Source organism: Pantherophis guttatus, chromosome 18, assembly GCF_059756535.1.
Source record: "Pantherophis guttatus breed Tessera chromosome 18, ASM5975653v1, whole genome shotgun sequence".
Classification (NCBI taxonomy): domain Eukaryota; kingdom Metazoa; phylum Chordata; class Lepidosauria; order Squamata; family Colubridae; genus Pantherophis; species Pantherophis guttatus.
In genome coordinates this window covers 8,534,775-8,553,865 of record NC_142080.1, presented here as the reverse complement: position 1 = coordinate 8,553,865, position 19,091 = coordinate 8,534,775, and the positions used below count along the sequence as shown (strand labels likewise).

The 19,091-nt window shown below is 45.3% G+C and overlaps 1 protein-coding gene across 1 annotated transcript in view; it reads right to left on the bottom strand.

Annotated features, from left to right (window-relative positions):
• Positions 1 to 19,091, bottom strand: part of MAP4K2 (mitogen-activated protein kinase kinase kinase kinase 2) — a 68,737-nt gene that overhangs the window by 24,306 nt on the left and 25,340 nt on the right. Inside the window, exons 6-18 of the mRNA XM_060694346.2 lie at positions 17,429 to 17,476; positions 17,273 to 17,315; positions 15,840 to 15,912; positions 15,206 to 15,337; positions 12,900 to 12,962; positions 12,726 to 12,807; positions 10,725 to 10,832; positions 8,486 to 8,564; positions 7,724 to 7,782; positions 6,172 to 6,215; positions 4,588 to 4,626; positions 2,845 to 2,881; positions 1,816 to 1,981 (exon numbers count right to left, since the gene is read on the bottom strand). Coding sequence (XP_060550329.1) covers positions 1,816 to 1,981; positions 2,845 to 2,881; positions 4,588 to 4,626; positions 6,172 to 6,215; positions 7,724 to 7,782; positions 8,486 to 8,564; positions 10,725 to 10,832; positions 12,726 to 12,807; positions 12,900 to 12,962; positions 15,206 to 15,337; positions 15,840 to 15,912; positions 17,273 to 17,315; positions 17,429 to 17,476 — 973 coding nt within the window. The remainder of the gene's footprint in view (positions 1 to 1,815; positions 1,982 to 2,844; positions 2,882 to 4,587; positions 4,627 to 6,171; positions 6,216 to 7,723; positions 7,783 to 8,485; positions 8,565 to 10,724; positions 10,833 to 12,725; positions 12,808 to 12,899; positions 12,963 to 15,205; positions 15,338 to 15,839; positions 15,913 to 17,272; positions 17,316 to 17,428; positions 17,477 to 19,091) is intronic.

Here is a 19,091-nt window from a genome sequence, read left to right as displayed (position 1 = left end):
TCATGACAGCCCCTCAAGTATGGTAGACCCCTATCATGTCAAGCCCTAATCCAGGGGTCTCCAAACTCGGTCCCTTTAAGACTTGTGGACTTCAACTCCCAGAATTCCTCACCCAGCCATGCCTGGTTTTTTTTTTCTCCTAGCCCCTAGAGCAGAGAGATTGCAGAGGAAGGGATTACAAGAGAGTAAACAGGTTACAGAAGAGAGATTGCAGAGGAAGGGATTACAAGAGAGTAAACAGGCTATAGCCGAGAGATTGCAAAGGAAGGGGTTACGAGAGAGTAAACAGGCTACAGAAGAGAGATTGCAAAGGAAGGGGTTACGAGAGAGTAAACAGGCTACAGAAGAGAGATTGCAGAGGAAGGGATTACAAGAGAGTAAACAGGCTACAGCAGAGAGATTGCAGAGGAAGGGATTACAAGAGAATAAACAGGCTACAGCAGAGAGATTGCAGAGGAAGGGGTTACAAGAGAGTAAACAGGCTACAGCAGAGAGATTGCAGAGGAAGGGGTTACAAGAGAGTAAACAGGCTACAGCGGAGAGATTGCAGAGGAAGGGATTACAAGAGAATAAACAGGCTACAGCGGAGAGATTGCAGAGGAAGGGATTACAAGAGAATAAACAGGCTACAGCGGAGAGATTGCAGAGGAAGGGATTACAAGAGAGTAAACAGGCTACAGCGGAGAGATTGCAGAGGAAGGGATTACAAGAGGGTAATCAGGCTATAGCGGATAGACATATCAAAAAGGAATGCATTAGTTCCAGGGAACTCTGGGAATTGAACTCCACAAGTGTTAAAGGGGCCAAGTTTGGGGACCCCTGCCCTAATCCTTCAGTTTGGTACACTAGATCAGGGTGTCCAAGCTTTGCTGGCTAGGGAATTCTGGGAGTTGGAAGTCCACAAGTCTTAAAATTGCCCAGTTTGGAGACCCCTGAACTAGACGTAAATACAGCTAGTCCTTGAGTTACGACCACAATGGAGCCCAACATTTATGCTGCTACTTGAGACATTGGTTGAGTTTTGATCTATTTTACGACCTTTCTTGCCACGGTTGTTAAGCGAATCCTAAGTGAATCTGGCTCCCCCCCCTTGACTTTGCTTGTCAGGAGGTCCCAGGGACACTGCTACCGTCATAAATATGAGCCGGTTGCCCAAGCATCTGAATATTTGATCACATGTCCGGTCACTAAATGAGCTGTTGTAAGTCGAGAACTACCTGTAGACATCGTTATGAAATAAATGTGGAATATTTATTTATTTATTTATTTATTTATTTATTTATTTATTTATTTATTTATTGGTTCGATTTATATGCCACTCTTCTCCGGACACTCAGGGCAGCTTACAATGCGTTAAGCAATAGCCTTCATATTTTTGTATATAGCTGTTTAATAGGGCTTTTGCTCCCACCCCTCCAAGCAGTGTTCTTTTTTTTTATACAAAGTCATCTTATTGCCCCCACAAACCGGGTCCTCATTTTACCTACCTCGAAAGGATGGAAGGCTGAGTCAACCTTGAGCCTGGTGAGATTCAAACTTGCTGTAATTGCAGGCAGCTGGTGTCACTTAACATCACTTTAATCTGCTGCACCACCAAGGCTCTTGTATATTGAATATTTATTAGCCGTGTGGAATAAAAGGCCTGACTCATCTGACACTGATGATGAAAAATGGTGTTAGGGTCTCATGCTCGGGGGGGGGGGGGAGGGGGTTGGACTAGATGACCTTCAAGGTCCCTTCCAATTCTATTATTATTATTCTATTCTTTGATGGTTTACTTGGTCTCGTAATACAAAGTGAAAGATACCTCTTTACCTGGGACGGTGTGGTCCCTGGGCCCCTCCAGATCCGACTGCTCCCCGTCCTGCTCCCAGGGAGCCTTATAGGCGAGCTCAAGGTTAAGGAAATCCCAAAAGGGGCCCCTTTTGATAGTGCTGGAAACATCTTCCCCAAGTCCGCCCGTCCGCTGCTCTTCCTCGGTCTGCAGGGGAGAAAAAAAACAAACAAACCCCAGAACAGATACAGATGAACAGAGTTGGAAGGGACCCTGGAGGTCATCTAGTCCAACCTCCCCTGAAGCAGGAGACTTGACACCATTTCTGACAAATGGCAGCCCAGTCTCTTCTTGAAAGCCTCCAGGGATGAAGCTCCTACAACCTCCAAAGGCAACTTCTCTTCCATGGGTTGATTGCTCTCACTGTCAGAAAATTCCTCCTTATTTCCAGGTTGAATCTCTCCTTGGTCAGTTTCCATCCAATTATTCCTTGTCTGGCCTTCGATTGCCTTGAAAAATAGCTTGACCCCCTTCCTCCTCTCTGGGGCAGCCCCTCAAATATTGAAAGATGCTCCCATGTCTCCCTTGGTCCTTCTCTTCACTAGACCAGCCAGGCCCAGTTCCTGCAACCGTTCATCGTATGTTTTAGCCTCCAGTCCCCTCATCATCCCTTCCAACACACTTTTCAGTTCAATCATAATGGAAGGGACCTTGGAGGTCATTTAGTCAAACCTCCCTCCCCAGAAGAAGACCCTACACAGTGTAACTTCTGTTCTTATTTCCTGCAACCGTTCTTCGTATGTTTTAGCCTCCAGTCCCCTAATCCTCCTGCTTGCTCTTCTCTGCACTCTTTCTAGAGTCTCCACATCTTTTTTGTATAGTGTGGCGACCAAAACTGGATGCCGTATCCTAGGTGTGGCCTTACTAAGGCTTTACAGATATAGTCCCTCACACTATAATTTTGCAGAACGATATTCTAGAATGATAGAATTCTCACAATCGTTTGCAGAACCCAAAGAAAGTGGCCGTTTCAAGAAACATGTGCAGTTTGGATAATCCCGGAAGCATACCTGCTCTGTAGGACGTGCTGGGCGGATGGTTAGACTCCTAAAGGAAGAAAAAAGCATTTAAAAAAAAAAAATAGAAAACAGAATAAAAGAATGGGGGGGAAATCCAAAGTTGTCAACCCTCCCATTGGCATGTGCAGCAAAAGAATAGCGATAGCACCTAAGACTTATATACCGCTTCACAGTGCTTTCACAGCCCTCTCTAAGTGGTTTACAGAGTCAGCCTCTTGCCCCCCCCCCCCCCGACAATCTGGGTCCTCATTTTACCCACCTCGGAAGGATGGAAACAATGGTGGGTTGCTACCGGTTCGCCCTGGGATCTGCTCACCCGCCCGGACATCTCTGCACATGCACAGAAGTGTCGCTCGCACGTACATGCGCACTCACCCACGAGCAAACCGGTAAGCAGGGGGTTGGACTAGAAGACCTCCAAGGTCCCTTCCAACTCTGTCATTCTATTCTATTCTATTCTATTCTATTCTATTCTATTCTATTCTATTCTATTCTATTCTATTCTATTCTATTCTATTCTATTCTATTCTATTCTATTCCTATTCTATTCTATTCTATTCTATTCTATTCTATTCTATTCTATTCTATTCACGAAATTGAAACCCACTACTGAATGGAAGGCTGAGTCAACCTTGAGCCTGGTGAGATTCGATCTGCCAAACTGCTGGCAGCCGGTGATCAGCAGAAGTAGCCTGCAGTACTGTACTCTAACCCCTGCGCCACCTCAAGAAACTCCCGAGATATGATTTTTACCAAGAAAATACAGGTAGTTCTCAACTTTACGACCGCAACTGAGTCCAACATTTAAGTTGTTAAGTGAGAAATACGTCAAGTGACTTTTGCAATGAGCCAGGGGAACGGAAGTTGCCACCAGAAGTTGTGGGTGCTCCAACAATGGAGGCTTTTTAAGAAGAGACTGGACAGCCACTTGTCTGGAATGGCATAAGGTCTCTTGCTTGGGCAGGGGGTTGGACTAGAAAACCTCCAAGGCCCCTTCCAACTCTTGTTATTCCGTTAATGGGGACAGCCAGATTCACTCAACGACCAAACAGCTGCAGGGATTTGGCTAACAACCACGACAAAAAAAGGTCGTAAAATCAGGCACAATTCTCTTAACGACCACCTTGATTAACAAGAGAAATTCTGTTCCCAATTGTGGTCATAAGCCGAGGATTACCTGCTTTGGGGTGGGGGCCATATTGAGGCTACTATCATGATGGTCCCAAAAGCCCATCCACCCCCAAATTATGCTGAGCTGGGCAAGACCACCATTTAAAAGTTTTATTGGGGATAGAAAACAACAGACCAGGTTTAATGTTGGCCTGTCTGGGGAAATTTCTGCTACTTCCCCAAAGTTTCTAGGTCAGGGGTCTGCAACCTTAAACACTGAAAGAGCCATTTGGACCCGTTTCCCACAGAAAAGAAAACTCCAGGAGCCACAAAAACCCTTCCCGTGCCTGACTATTTCTTGAGCGGCCACAAAACTAGCATATGTAGTCGAATTAAACATTCTGTTTTCTTCTGAAACTTTTCTTTTCTTGGATTTATCTATGGTTGGCCTACCAGGGGTTGAAAAGCTCAGTAAATCACGTGCCGGCAGGTGTCGCACGTTGGCGGTTGTGCCGCATATTTTGAGTGACAGGGAGCTGCAGCAGAGGGGTGAAAGAGCCACATGCGGCTCCAGAACCGCAGGTTGCTGACCCCTATTCTAGGTTAATCTCCATCTTCTCTTACCTCTCTTCCAGGGCCTCTTCGACGGACTGAAGCAAGCTCCTAGGGAAAGTGAAAACATGGCACAAGGTTACCCATCAGTTGCTCACATCAAGCCACAGTTTGCTCCATCGAGGTTTCCCCAAACATACTTTTTCAAAAGCCAACCGGACTTTGGGTTTTTCCTCGAAGGTTTTCGTTTCTCATCCAAGTGGACAATCACTTAAATAGGAGCCAGCCGTGTGTTGCCAAAAATGCCAACACAGTTCTAGGCTGCATTAACATAGAATCAAGACAGGCGTGGGATTCAGCCGGTACGAGCGAATCGGATGCTAATTTTACATCTGGTTCGCCGAACGGGTAGTTGCAAGGAATGTCTGGCCCTCCCCACCCAGCCCTTCCCCTCCCCAGAGTTTCCACGCGGCCTGTTTTGGATGCTAGGTAAGTGCAGGGCCCAAGCGGAAGCTCTGGGAGGGCGAAAAACAGGTCTCCCAGAAGTCTGGAAACAGGACTGTTTCCAGCCTCCGGAGGCCGGGGGAGGCCGTTTTCGGGGGAGGTTTGCGCACATGCCCACACCCGTAATTCTATGCGCCCCACCCTGCGCATGCATGCACAACCCTCCTCCCCCCCTGCTCCTGGCATGCGATGGCCTGGTAGGCCGTTTTCGGTAGATTCTGGAGGCTGGGGACAGCAAAAAACGTCACTTCCTGTCCAACCGGGAGTTGGGAAATGAGCCGTTTCAGGCCTCCGGAGGGCCTCCGAGGGGGTGGGGAAGGCTGTTTTCACCCTCCCCAGATGCATAGAGAGGATCTGGAGCCAGGTGAGAAAGAAAAACGGGCCTTCCACACACCCCCAGGCCCTCCGGAGGTAGGAAACAGCCTATTTCCCTACTTCTGGCGGGCTCGGAAGGCCCGAAAATCAGCTGGCTGGCACGCACATGTGTGCCAGAGCTGAGCTGGCGTGCCCACTGATATGGCTACATGACCTGGATGACTGAGAATCTCCATAGACATCTGTCAGGGTTTATTGGTCAAACCACAACTGGCTGGGTTCGGGCAGCTCACCGGCATGAAATTAAACCCCGCTATACAGCACCTGCTTTATCCAAACCCTGAGTTAACAAAACTCCGTGTTTCTGTTTGCACAGCATGTTTCAAACAGTAGTTTTGGTCCAGACTGCATTCTGCAGCCAGTCAAGTTTTAGACTAGTGAACTCAGCTTAAAAAGTTTCAAAGAGGCCGAAATTAGCTGCTAATGTTTTCACGCTCCGTCGCAAAACCAAGTCAATGGCCCAAGGCAGGGGAGGGGAGGGGGAGGAAAATCCCCCCCCCCGACCACATCTTTCATCTTCTTTTAAGGACCACACAATCCCTTGCGGGGGTGGAGTCTGGGCAACTGAATGGAGGGTGTTTACTGGCCAGATGCCTTTCCTGTTGCCAATACGGAGTTTTGTTCGGCAGATATATTCTCATTGTGCCCAGAGAGAAAAATATCCGCCTCTACCTAGGATCGAACTCACAGCCTCCTGATTGTGAGGCGAGAGCTCCACCTCTAAACCACCGCACCACTCCCACCCTGACCACATCTTTGCCCCCCTAAATTCCTTACTCTCCGTCTCCAAGTACCATCCAATTCTCTTCCTCTTCTTCTGCCTGCGAAAGAGACAAAAACGGTCATATTAAACGGGCCAGTATAAAAGCGATCTAGTTTTATTTTTCACCCTCACAACTGGAGCTCAGAGGCTGAGCTGCTTCGCTTCCCAATTCTGACCCCCTCAGGAAAACAGGATGGGTGGGAACGTAGAGGCAGTCCTCAACTTACGATCGCAAAATTTCTGTTGTTAAGAGAACCAGCGGTTAAGTGAGTTTGGCCAGCCTTCCTTGCAGGAGTCGGCAACCTTAAACACTCAAAGAGCCATTTGGACCCGTTTCCCACAGAAAAGAAAACACCGGGAGTCAGAAAACCTGGTTGGGCGTGACCGACTCGACGTCACTCACTTCCACCAGTCACATGACATCCCCCTAGCCACGCCTACCCAGGCGGTCATTAGGCCAATTGTTAAAAAACACCTCTCTCTCCCCCCTCTCTCTGTTTCTCTCTCTGTCTCTCTTTCCTCCCCTCTCTCTGTATCTCTCTGTCTCTGCCTTGGCCGCTTCTCCATCACCCGCCGTCGCCCTTACCTTCTCAGGCCAGGGGAGGAGTGACTGGGAGGGGAGGGTGAGGGGCGGGGCCAGCCAGTGGTGGGATCACCTGACAGGAAGCCACAGCAGAGGGCCCAAAGAGCCGCATGCAGCTCCGGAGCTGCAGGTTGCTGACACCCATGTTAGGTGAACCACTGCAGTTGTTAAGTTAGTGACACGGTTGTTAAATGAATCTGGCTTCCCCATTGACTTTGCTTGTCAGAAGGTCGCAAAAGGGAAATCATATGCCCCCTCCACCCCCGGACACTGCGACCGTCATAAATATGAGCCAGTTGCCAAGTGTCTGAATTTTGATTGTGTGACCACGGGGCTGCTACACGTGTGAAAAAAAGAGTCATAAGTCACTTTTTTCAGTGCCGTTGTAACTTGGAACGGTCACTAAATGAAACTGTTGTAAGTCGAGGACTGCCTGTATTCCACATCTAGCAAACTGGAAGGAGAAAAAAGGAAAACAGCCAACTTTCGTTATGCGTGAACAACCCTAAACCCAAGTTTGTTTCCTCACCAGTTAAAGGATTGATACCCTCAGCTGCAAAACCACATTTTACAGCCTGACTATGGCTGGACTCACGCAAACGTTAAACCGAGACAAACAAGTAAAGGTAAAGGTAAAAGTTCCCCTCACACATATGTACTAGTCGTTCCCGCCTCTAGGGGGCACTGCTCGTCTCCGTTTCAAAGCCGAAGAGCCAGCGTTGTCCGAAGACGTCTCCGTGGTCATGTGGCCGGCATGACTCAACGCCAAAGGCGCACGGAAAACGCTGTTCCCTTCCCACCAAAGGTGGTCCCTATTTTTCTACTTGCATTTTTTTTTACGTGCTTTCGAACTGCTAAGCTGGGACAAGTCACGGGAGCTCACCCCGTTACGCGGCAGCACTAGGGATTCGAACCGCCGAACTGCCGACCCTTTCGATCAACAAGCTCACAGACACAAATACACACCTACGAGTGCCACTTACTGGTTTGCCCCACGGCTCTGTTTCTTTCCTTAGCGGAGGGCCGAATTTAACCTGGTTAACTGGAAAGAAAAGAGGAACAATTCAAAGATCAGCCAGATAGACAGAAATGAGATTCTACTCACCGAGTTTGAAAGCCCCAAACCCCAGATTTTAAAAAGCAATGCAACAAGAAGTTAAAAAAGTGGATTGTTTTGTGCTGATTTTGGACCACAATCTGCCAAGATTAGTTAAGAACAAGGGAAGTTGTTCCCAAAAGTGCTTTTTCAAAGGTGCTTTTTCAAAAACGGGCCCGTTTTTTTTGCAAAAATGGGATGCAGAGAGGGTATGGGATGCTTGCAGAGTGCTCCTGGGGCCCAGAGAGGGCAAAAACGCCCCCATTTTTGAGAAAAGCGGACCCTTTTTTGGCCTCCCAACCCGCCCCACATTGCATTTTTGCCCTCCCCAGGCCCCAGGAACACTCTGCAGGCCTCCCAAACCCTCTGCGCATTCCATTTTTGTGAAAAAATGGGTCTGTTTTTGGTGAAAATGGGATGTGCAGGGTGGGGTTTCGGGAGGCCAAAAATGGATGTACTTGGTGTGACGCACCAATACTTCCACCCTCTTTTTTTGGCGGGGGGGGAGTGCGTCTTATACTCTGAAAATTAAGGCAATCTTTTCTCTCTCTAGCAGGCCTCCCACATCTTAGAAAACGGTGTCAGCCCCGGAGCCGCTGCTTGTATTGCAAACATACATTTGCATTCTGACATACGGGTTTAAACTTACGCTGGATCTCCGACAGAGTGCCTTCTGACGGCCCACGGGGCTTACTCGAGCAGATTTTATCAGGGAAAACATCGTAAGCCTGAATTGGGAGGGAAAATCACACTTTTTGTTTCCATTAATTAATTAATTAATTAATTACCTATTTACTTATTTACTTACTTACTTAAGGTAAAGGTAAAGGTTCCCCTCGCACATATGTGCTAGTCGTTCCCGACTCTAGGGGGTGATGCTCATCTCCGTTTCAAAGCCGAAGAGCCAGCGCTGTCCGATGACGTCTCCGTGGTCATGTGGCCGGCATGACTCAAGGCCAAAGGCCCACGGAACGCTGTTCCCTTCCCACCAAAGGTGGCCCCTATTTTTCCACTTGCATTTTTTACCTGCTTTCGAACTGCTAGGTTGGCAGAAGCTGGGACAAGTCACGGGAGCTCACCCCGTTACGCGGCACTCAGGATTCAAACCGCTGAACTGCCGATCTTTCGATTGACAAGCTCAGTGTCTTAGCCACTGAGCCACTGCATCCCTCTTACTTACTTACTTATTTACTTACTTACTTACGGAATTTATATTGCCACCTATTCGTACATGGCGACTCCAGGTGGCTTACAGAATATAAAACCTCATATAAAAACTAATAAAACTGATAAAAGAAGAGTCGTATAATAAATTAATATGATAAAATCACCCCACAATATATATGAAAACGATGCTGCTCACACCAGAATGGCATCCTTAGAGGGGACAGTCTGCAGGTCCCAGAAAAAACCAGTTTACATACATTCATCCATCAACATCAGTAGTGCAGAGAAGAGCAAGAAAGAGGATTAGGGGACTGGAGGCTAAAACATATGAAGAACGGTTGCAGGAACTGGTATGTCTAATTTAATGAAAAGAAGGACTAGGGGAGACATGAGAGCAGCCTTCCAATATCTCAGGGGCTGCCACAAAGAAGAGGGAGTCAAACTATTCTCCAAAGCACCTGAGGGTAGAACAAGAAGCAATGGGTGGAAACTAATCAAGGAGAGAAGCAACCTGGAACTAAGGAGAAAATTCCTGAAAATGAGATCAATTAACCAGTGGAACAACTTGCCTTCAGAAGTTATGGATGCTCCAACACTGGAAGCTTTTAAGAAGTTGGACAGCCATTTGTCTGAATGGTATAAGGTTTCCTGCCTGAGCTGGGGGTTGGACTAGAAGATCTCCAAGATCCCTTCCAATTCTGTTATCAGAGGCGAGTCTAACACAGAATGGCTTAGAACAAGTGTTTCTCAACCTTGACCGCTTGAAGATGTGTGGACTTCAACTTCCAGGAGTTGAAGTCCTTACATCATCAAGTGGTTAAGATTGAAAAAAGAACTGGCATAGAATATTACATGTGGTTGCAAGATCAAAAACAGACAGTCACCTCTTCAGACTCCAGGAATGCTGTGACTTGTAGATTTGGGAGGGCAAACATGGATGCCAGTCACTATTCCCAACTTTGCTAGAGAGAATAAGGTTGACCTCCTCTTCTCTGTGACAGCCCCTCAAGTATTGGGAGATGTTATCAGGTCACCCCTAGTCCTTCTCCTCGTTTAACTGGACCAAACCTGGCACCTTTTAAGACTTGTGGACTTCAACTCCCAGAATTCCCCATGCTGGCTGGGGGAATTCTGGGAGTTGAAGTCCACAAGTCTTAAAAGTTGCTGGGTTTGGAGATCCTTGGATTAGATTAGACGCACCCAGTTCCTGCAACCGTTCATCGTATGTTTTAGCCTCCGGGCCCCTTAATCCTCTTTCTTGCTCTTCTCTGCACTCTGTCTAGAGTCTCAACATTATTTATTTATTGATTGATTCGATTTATATGCCGCCCTTCTCCGGAGACTCAGGGTGGCTTACAATGCGTTAAGCAATAGCCTTCATACTTTTGTATATACCTGCTTAGTAGGGCTTTCGGGCCCCCACTAAGCGGTGTTCTTCTTTATACAAAGTCAGCTTATTGCCCCCACAATCCTGGTCCTCATTTTTATCTACCTCGAAAGGATGGAAGGCTGAGTCAACCTTGAGCCTGGTGAGATTTGAACTTGCAATAATTGCAGGCAGTTGGGGTTACTTAACAGTGCTTTAGTCTGCTGCACCACCAAGGCTCTTTATGGTGACCAGGTCTGGACTTTCCCAGGTTTGAAGTGAAAGCGATCAACTTAACCCCCCCCTCCTCCTCCACCCTCCCCCCAATACATCCAACACAACTGGACAACCGTACCTCGAAATCCCCATCGTCCAAGGCAGAAGCAGCCAATTCAGGGTTTGTGGCTTTATCCAGTAATTCTACGGCAAGAACGCGAGCTAAAGGCTGGCAGACGAAAGGATGCTACAGGGAAAGAGACACAAAGGGATCAAAAATCCTCCCAACTTTCATTGGGAGCTTGGTTCCCCAAAAGGGACCCCGAGATTTGCTACAGCAAATGGCACCCCGGTCCAAAAACCTCCCATAATACGTTAAAGCTGCTTTAGTGTCAGCACTTCAACCTGCATTTACTCTAGTGCTAACATAAGAAGGAGAAGCGAAGGCGTCTGGAAAGGGACGTTTGACTTTTCACCTACTTATTTTCCCTGGAGATAATATCCCCTAGGAGATGGGATGGGAGGGGGGAAATTCCTTTGAGCTGGAGTAGATTAGGGGTAGAATGACTTGGAAGATGGCCAATGAGTGCAGGGGAGTGGGGAACGGAAAGGGAGGGTTTTGGGGCTGGAAGTCAGTGTTGGCTTCGATTGGAGTCGGGTTAGAATGTCGTGCTTAATAAATAGGAGTTTTTCTTCAGAGACTTTGTTTGAAATGCAATTTATTTGAGATGACCTCGAAACTTGACATTTAGTTTTATTCATTCATTTCATTTCGTTATTCACTTCATTCATTATTTATTCATTCATTCGATTAAAAAGAAACAAGGGGGGAAAAAAACTGCTTTAGGGATGAACGTAGCAAAGAAAGACAAGCCCGCCGGAATGGGGAAACTGGAAGCCCAGTGAAATATCCCAAAATTCCTCCAGAGTGACACTACATCAGGAGACAGGAAGTCCTTAGATTACTGAAAAAAAGTGACTTATAACCATTTTTCACACGACCGCTACAGCACTGCCCCCCCAGGGTCACATGATGAAAATTCAGCTGCTTTGCAACTGACTCACATTTATGGTGACCTTCTGTCAAGCAATGGGTAAGCTAGATTCACTTAATAACTGTGTTACTACCGTGTTTCCCCTGAAAATAAGCCCTCCCTTGAAAACAAGCCCTCCCACAAAAATATTTAACCGCATACACAGCCGGTCCCCGCCATTTCCTCTGGTTAGGGTTAGGGAGACAGAGCTGGAAATCAGATAAGATGGCAAAAGGAACCCCATTTTGCTCCTTGCGCCCCAAAATAATAAGACCTCCCCAGTATTGGGTTGCTCCCGGTTTGCACCGGTTCAGAAGAACCGGTAGTAAAACTTTTTAGTAGTTCGGAGAACCGGTAATAACATTGGCTTGGCCACGCCCCCAAATCGGTCCCCAGCCCGGTCGCCTCTCGCTTACCCTGCCCACCTCATCAGAGGCTTTTTTTTTTAACTTTTAAAAGCATTTTTTCTACAACCTCTTCAGCCGAAGAGGTTGTAGGGAAAAAAATACCTTTAAAAGCCTCTGGCCATCCCAGCTGAGTTGCCTGATCATCAGAGGCTTTTAAAAGCATTTTTTTCTGCAACTTCTTAAGGTTGTAGAAAAAATGCTTTTAAAAGTTAAAAAAAAAAAAAGTTGGCCACGCCTACCCAGTCACATTACCCACCCACCCACCAAGCCATGCCCACAAAATAAGACACGCCCACAGAAACGGTAGTAAAAATCTTTAGAACCCACCTGGACCTCCCCGAAAATAAGGCCAAGCGCTTATTTTAGGGTTCAAAAAAATGTTAAGACAGGGTCTTATTTTGGGAGAAACACAGTAACTTAACAACTGCAATGATTCCCTTCGCGACTAAAATGGGGCGAAACTCGCTTAACAAAGGTCCCGGTTATCAACATGGACCTTGGACTCCATTGTGGTCGTAAATCGAGGACTACCTGCATTCTGGGAAAATAAAATGGCCGGTCACAAATCTCTCCAGCATCCCCAGTGAAGACGATGCGGTATTCCTTTCCTTTCCTGAGTTGTTTCTAGACAATTTTGATTTGGGAGGGGAGGTTGGGGGGGGATTATTTTTTTTTGCCTACTTCCCAGCCTGGCTTCACCTGCAAGAGTTTTTCTGCCACTGGTCGTTTTCTTGGATTTTTGGTCAAGGAGAGTTTGAGGAACTGGTGAAAATCAGGAGACCTGGAAGGATAAAACAGGAGCGCCAATGAAGAGAAAAATTCCTAGTGCCCCAGGAGAACAATTGTGTCTCTTACACACCCATACACACTCACCAACACGCCTTATCTTTTAGCTTGGGGGGCTGGAAGTTGCTCTTCGACATCAACATCAGAGCCCTACATGGCGAAACAAAACAGAGTTAGAATTACTTTATTTTTCTCCTTTGTTTTAAAGCAGGGGTGTTCATATTTGGCAATTTTGTGGACTTCAACTCCCAGAATTCAATTCAACTCTATAGCTGGCTGGGGAATTCTGGGAGTTGAAGTCCACAAGTCTTAAAAGTTGCCAGGTTTGGCTCACTGAGGAATTCTGGGAGTTGAAGTCCATAAATCTTAAAGCGGCCAAGTGTGGCTGGCTGGGGAATTCTGGGAGTTGAAGTCCAGAAGTCTTATGGTTGCGAAATTTGGCTCGCTGAGGAATTCTGGGAGTTGAAGTCCACAACTCTTAAGTTTGCCAAGTTTGGCTGGCTGAGGAATTCTGGGAGTTGAAGTCCACAAGTCTTAAACTTGCCAAATTTGGAGACCCCTGCTTTAAAGAAACGGGAACCCCGATCCCTTCTCTACAGAAATTATTCTCTCCCATTGGCTGATTCGTGGTGATGTCACGGAATGCTCAAACATTCCACCGAAATGAAAGGATCATTCACAAAAATGCTCCATCGCTTAGTTCTCCTTTGCTTGTTCAAACCACCTATTACAGGGAGTCCTTATGACCACAATTGAGCCCCAAATTTCCATTGCAAAGCGAGACAGACATGTAACTTTTGTCCCGTTTTCTACTTTTCTCGCCACCGTTGTTAAATGAATCCCTGCAGGCGTTAAGTTAGCAACACGGTTTGTTAAGGGAATCTGGCTTCCCCATTGAGTTTGCTTGCCAGGTCGTAAAAGGGGATCACCGTCATAAATATGAACCAGCTGCCGTCCAAATTTTGATCACATGCCCATGGGGATGCTACAATGATTGCAAGTTTGAAAAATGGTAATAAGTCGCTTGTAACTTTCAATCGTCACTAAATGAACGATTGTAAATTGAGGATGACCTGTATTGAACAGTGGCTGAGGCTGATGGGAGCTGGAGTCCCAACCCTCGGGAAGGTGTCAAATGGCCAGGATCTTTTTGCAGACAAATTTGGAGCTTTGGTGATTCTTAACCAGGAAGTGGCTATGAAGGACAGTCAAATATACAGACACACACGTCAAGATGTTGTGTAGCTGGTTTTTCTAGAAAGTCCAAACCAGTGGCAATTTTTCCCCCCTGCTATTGTGGGTGGATTTAATCCTGCCTCTCCCAAGGACCCAAAATTGACATGCTGATCTTTCGGGGATGGGAGCAAAAATGTGGGTTTTGCACCCGTCGGCAAAGCGAACCCCCCCCAAATTCTAGGATTTTCGAAACTGTAATTAGGAATTCAGAAATACACGCCTACCGAGGCAGCTTGTTTTAAAGTTGTTGTTTTTTTAAAACCGGAGGGACTGAAAAGGTAGTTGCTTGCGTTAAAGATAAGAAGGGAAATCAGGGCTGTGGCCCATTTTAATCAGGAAGTAAGGAATTTAAATCAGGAAGCTAAGACCAAACAACTCACAAAGCAATGTTTCGTGAGACCCCAGATAAAACTTATTTATAACTTTTGCAATTCTGTTTTTTAATTGTGAGATCACGTATTTTTAAATGGGTGGCCGTATAATTTTAATAAAAAAAGAAATAATACAGAAATCAAAGGGGAAATAAAAATGAAGTGATACACCCAAGAGGCATCCTCGATTTTCCACTGTTTTTCCCCCACCTAAGGATCCTGAAATAAGATATTATAATTCAATGTTTCCTAGCCTACTAACTTTCCGATATGTAGACTTCAACTCCCAGAATTCCCTAGCCAACATGCTGCCTTTACCCAAATTTAAACATGCCAGCTAGGGACTGCTGGGACTTGTAGTCTATACATCTTAAAGCATGCTGGCGGGGGAATTCTGGGAGTTGAAGTCCACCCATCTTAAACCACGTTGGCTAGGGAATGCTGGGACTTGTAGTTCACATACCTTAAAGCATGCTGGCTGGGGAATTCTGGGACTTGTAGTCCACCCATCTTAAAGCAAGCTGGCTGGGGGATTCTGGGAGTGGAAGTCCACCCATCTTAAAGCATGCTGGCTGGGGGATTCTGGGAGTTGAAGTCCACCCAACTTAAAGCATGCTGGCTGGGGGATTCTGGGAGTGGAAGTCCACCCATCTTAAAGCATGCTGGCTGGGGAATTCTGGTCCACATATCTGAAAGTTATTAAGCTTGAAAATCACTGTTCTAAATCCACGCTAGACTCTACATCCAGCTCAGTCTCCCTCGCTTTCTCTCATCCAGCTTCCTTACCTCATGGGGTGCAGGTCAAAGAGTGGGGGCTGCAGCTCCGCCAGTTCAATAGCGGTGATACCCAGGGCCCAGATGTCGCACAGGTGATTGTAGCCGCCTTTCTTCTCCACCGCGGCCACCTCTGGTGCCATCCTGGAGAATCAGACAGAATGCAAGGTTAAGACAAGGAAGGGGCTCCAAGCACACTCACTATCGGTTGTGATAAATCAACAAAGGCAACAACTTCTAAGAGCTGGATTTCAGGCAACGTGTTGTAGCTTTGCAGCGAAGAAGCCTAATCAATAAAACCAGCAACGGAGTTTGAAGGCGAACAAATAATTTTTAGCCCTCTCTCAACTGCTGTGGCCCAAATTTTCTTCGCTCCCTTCGCAAACGCAAATTTTCAACCATCTCCCTTTTTCCTTTTGTCACTCGTTTTCCTTTTTAACCGAAGACTCCATTCTGGATGAATGAATTGAATTCATTCATATTTCATGGTTCCGCCTTGTGTGGCTGAATTTTCACGGGAAGGTTTTGCAGGACCACCAAGTTTAAGACTCGCTCGTTCCTCCGCAGGACGCAGACAGCGTTGATCTCGCCACGGCGGCTGCGGGAGGCAGATTGTAAAGTAGCGGAGCAAACACACGGGTTTTACCAATAGGGCGTTCCGATGAACGATTTTCGCTTGGCCACCGAAGCGGTCAGTTCTGCCGAGACCCCGAAGTCCGCTGGGGAGGAAAGAGAAAAGGAGGAACAATATCAGAGAGGGCTTCAACTGGGCCAGCTGGAATGGCTGGTGTAGGTATACAAAGGATGGGAATTGTAGTCCAATTTCAATGTCTAGTCCAGTCTAATTTTATTTTTATTCTAATTCTATTTCTAATTCTACTTTTATTTTAGTTCTGTTTTTATTCTAATTCTATTCTATTCTAATTCTAATTTTATTTTTATTCTACTTTAATTCTAATTCTAATTCCAGTCTAATTCTATTTTTATTCTATTTCTACTTTTATTCTAATTCTACTTTTATTCTAATTCTACTTTTATTCTAATTCTATTTTTATTCTAATTCTATTCTATTCTAATTCTACTTTTATTCTAATTCTGTTTTTATTCTAATTCTATTCTATTCTAATTCTATTGTATTCTAATTCTAATTCTACTTTTATTCTAATTCTACTTTTATTCTAATTCTACTTTTATTTTTATTCTATTTTTATTCTAATTCTAATTTTTTTTTTTGCTTTAATTTATATGCTGCCCTTCTCTGGAGACTCAGGGCAGCTTACAATGCGTTAAGCAATAGCCTTCATACTTTTGTATATTTATACAAAGTCAGTTTATTGCCCCCACAATCTGGGTCCTCATTTCACCTACCTTTGAAAGGATGGAAGGCCGAGTCAACCTTGAGCCTGGTGAGATTTGAACTTGCAGTAATTGTAAGCAGCAGATATTAATCTGTTAATAACAGTGCTTTAGTCCACTGTACTACAGGCTCTTAATTCTACTTTTATTCTAATTCTACTTTTATTCTACTTTTATTTTTATTTTTATTCTATTGTATTCTAATTCTAATTTTATTCTATTTCTACTCTATTCTAATTCTACTTTTATTCTAATTCTAATTCTATTCTTACTCTAATTCTAACTCTACTTTTATTCTAATTCTAATTCTATTCTTACTCTAATTCTAATTCTAATTCTATTTTTATTCTATTCTATTCTATTCTATTCTATTTCTATTTCTATTTCTATTTTTAGAATAGAATTAGAGAGCAATCAGAGAGCAATGGGGGCAGGAGCCAGAGGATGAAGAAATAAATGATCGTATCATCATCACCGTCATCAATGTGAACCCTGAAGCGGACTTCAGCACAGAAGTCTCCGTTGGAGGGGAAGATGTGTCAAAAAAATTCAAGATGGTGGCCATGGTCATGCAGCAGAAGCCCCGCCCTCTTTTAACGAATAATCCACACTAAAAGGAGGGGCGGGGTTTCCACTGCAAGGCCCCATCTTGAGGTTTTTGACCTGCTCTGCAAGACAAACCGAGATGCTGAACAGGAAGGGAAACTGGGAAGAGGAACTGACCCAATTTGACGTCGCCGTTGGTCGTCAGCAGGATGTTGGCCCCCTGAGAGAGAGAGAGAGAGAGAAAGAGGTTCAGAAGATCTGGTGGCCGTTTGGGGGGAACACTCTGCCCTCCCACTTGGAGCCCCCGAACTGACAAAAACTAATCTGTTTCACCTTAATGTCTCGGTGCATTTTCCCTTTGGTGTGTAAGTGGTGAAGTCCCTAAAAGGGAAACAGATAAAAGTCAACAATTCTGATAGCTTGCCAGAGAGAGAGAGAGACTGAGATTCAACTAGGTTTGCAAGATGGATTAACCCATGGTTTATTGAATGAACCCTGATTCGTTAAGGACACTGTTTCTCAACCTTTCCCACTTTAAGATGGATGGACTTCAACTCCCAGAATTCCAAGCCAACATGGGAGTTGAAGTCCACTTGTTTTAAAGTAAGCTGGCTGGGGAATTATGGGAGTTGAAGTCCACCCATCTTAAAGCAAGCTGGCTGGGGAATTCTGGGAGTAGAAGTCCACCCATCTTAAAGCAAGCTGGCTGGGGGATTCTGGGAGTTGAAGTCCACCCATCTTAAAGCAAGCTGGCTGGGGGATTCTGGGAGTTGAAGTCCACCATCTTAAAGCAAGCTGGCTGGGGGATTCTGGGAGTTGAAGTCCACCCATCTTAAAGCAAGCTGGCTGGGGAATTCTGGAAGTAGAAGTCCACCCATTCTAAGTTTGTCAAGGTTGAAAAACACTGCCCTATATTTTGCTTTTATAGTCATCTGCATTGCAGCCACACAATCTATGTTATGTCGTGTTTCATTTATTGCAGCTCGAAAGAAAATAAACTTGCTGAGGTGGAAAAATGAGAAGAGAACAATCCTAAGGAGAAATCAAAATAATTTAGAAGCCCAGAGCAATTCAATAGGAAAGATTTAGGTCAGAGGAATGAGGAAAAAAAAGGAGAGATAACAGGTAGGATTATTTATGGCATGGAGAAACAGATATATAATGTATATATCTCTATATATCTTTATTATAATACAAATAAATCTACTGTAAGACTCAAACGAAATAAAACATTTCTACATCTAGTCCTCAACTTACAACCACGACTGAGCCCAAAATGTCTGTTGCTAAGTGAGATAGTTGGTCATAAGTTTGAGGACCAGACAAATCCCTTTTTTCAGTGCCATCGCAACTTCAGTCAACACTAAACAAATGGTTGTAAGTCGGGGACTAGTTGTATCACGTTTCTCCCCATTTATATTTTCTTCCAAACCAGAAATCTTTAAGCTTGGTAAGTTTAACACTTGTAGACTTCAACTCCCAGAATTCCCCAGCCAGTCATGCATGGCTGGCTGGGGAATTCTGGGAGTTGAAGTCCACAAGCCTAAAACCTGCCAAATTTGGAGACGGCAGTTCAGCTTCTTGCAGGCTCCAACACGCATGCGCACCTGCCTGAATGCACAAACACCCCACACAGCCAACAATATTTCATATTTCAGCCCTGTCCTTGTAGCTGTCTCCGCTACAGGAAGGCAGGAAAGGAACAGGATGCACAATGGATCAACACAACTTCCTTTCCAAGGCGCACATCGCTGAGCTCCAATTGCTATTTGACAATTCTCAAAAAGAGAAACCCAACAGCTCGTCACTCGTTTTGTGTCAAGGCATGAAAACATCCTCTTAAAAACTCAACGGAACACATAGCTGGGCTCAAGAAGCTGGGACTGGCAGAAATATACAATAGAGAATTGAGATATTTGATTGTGAATGTTTTAACAGCGGCCAGAATTGTGTTTGCGAAAAACTGGAAAAATGAGAAAATACCAATGCAAGATGA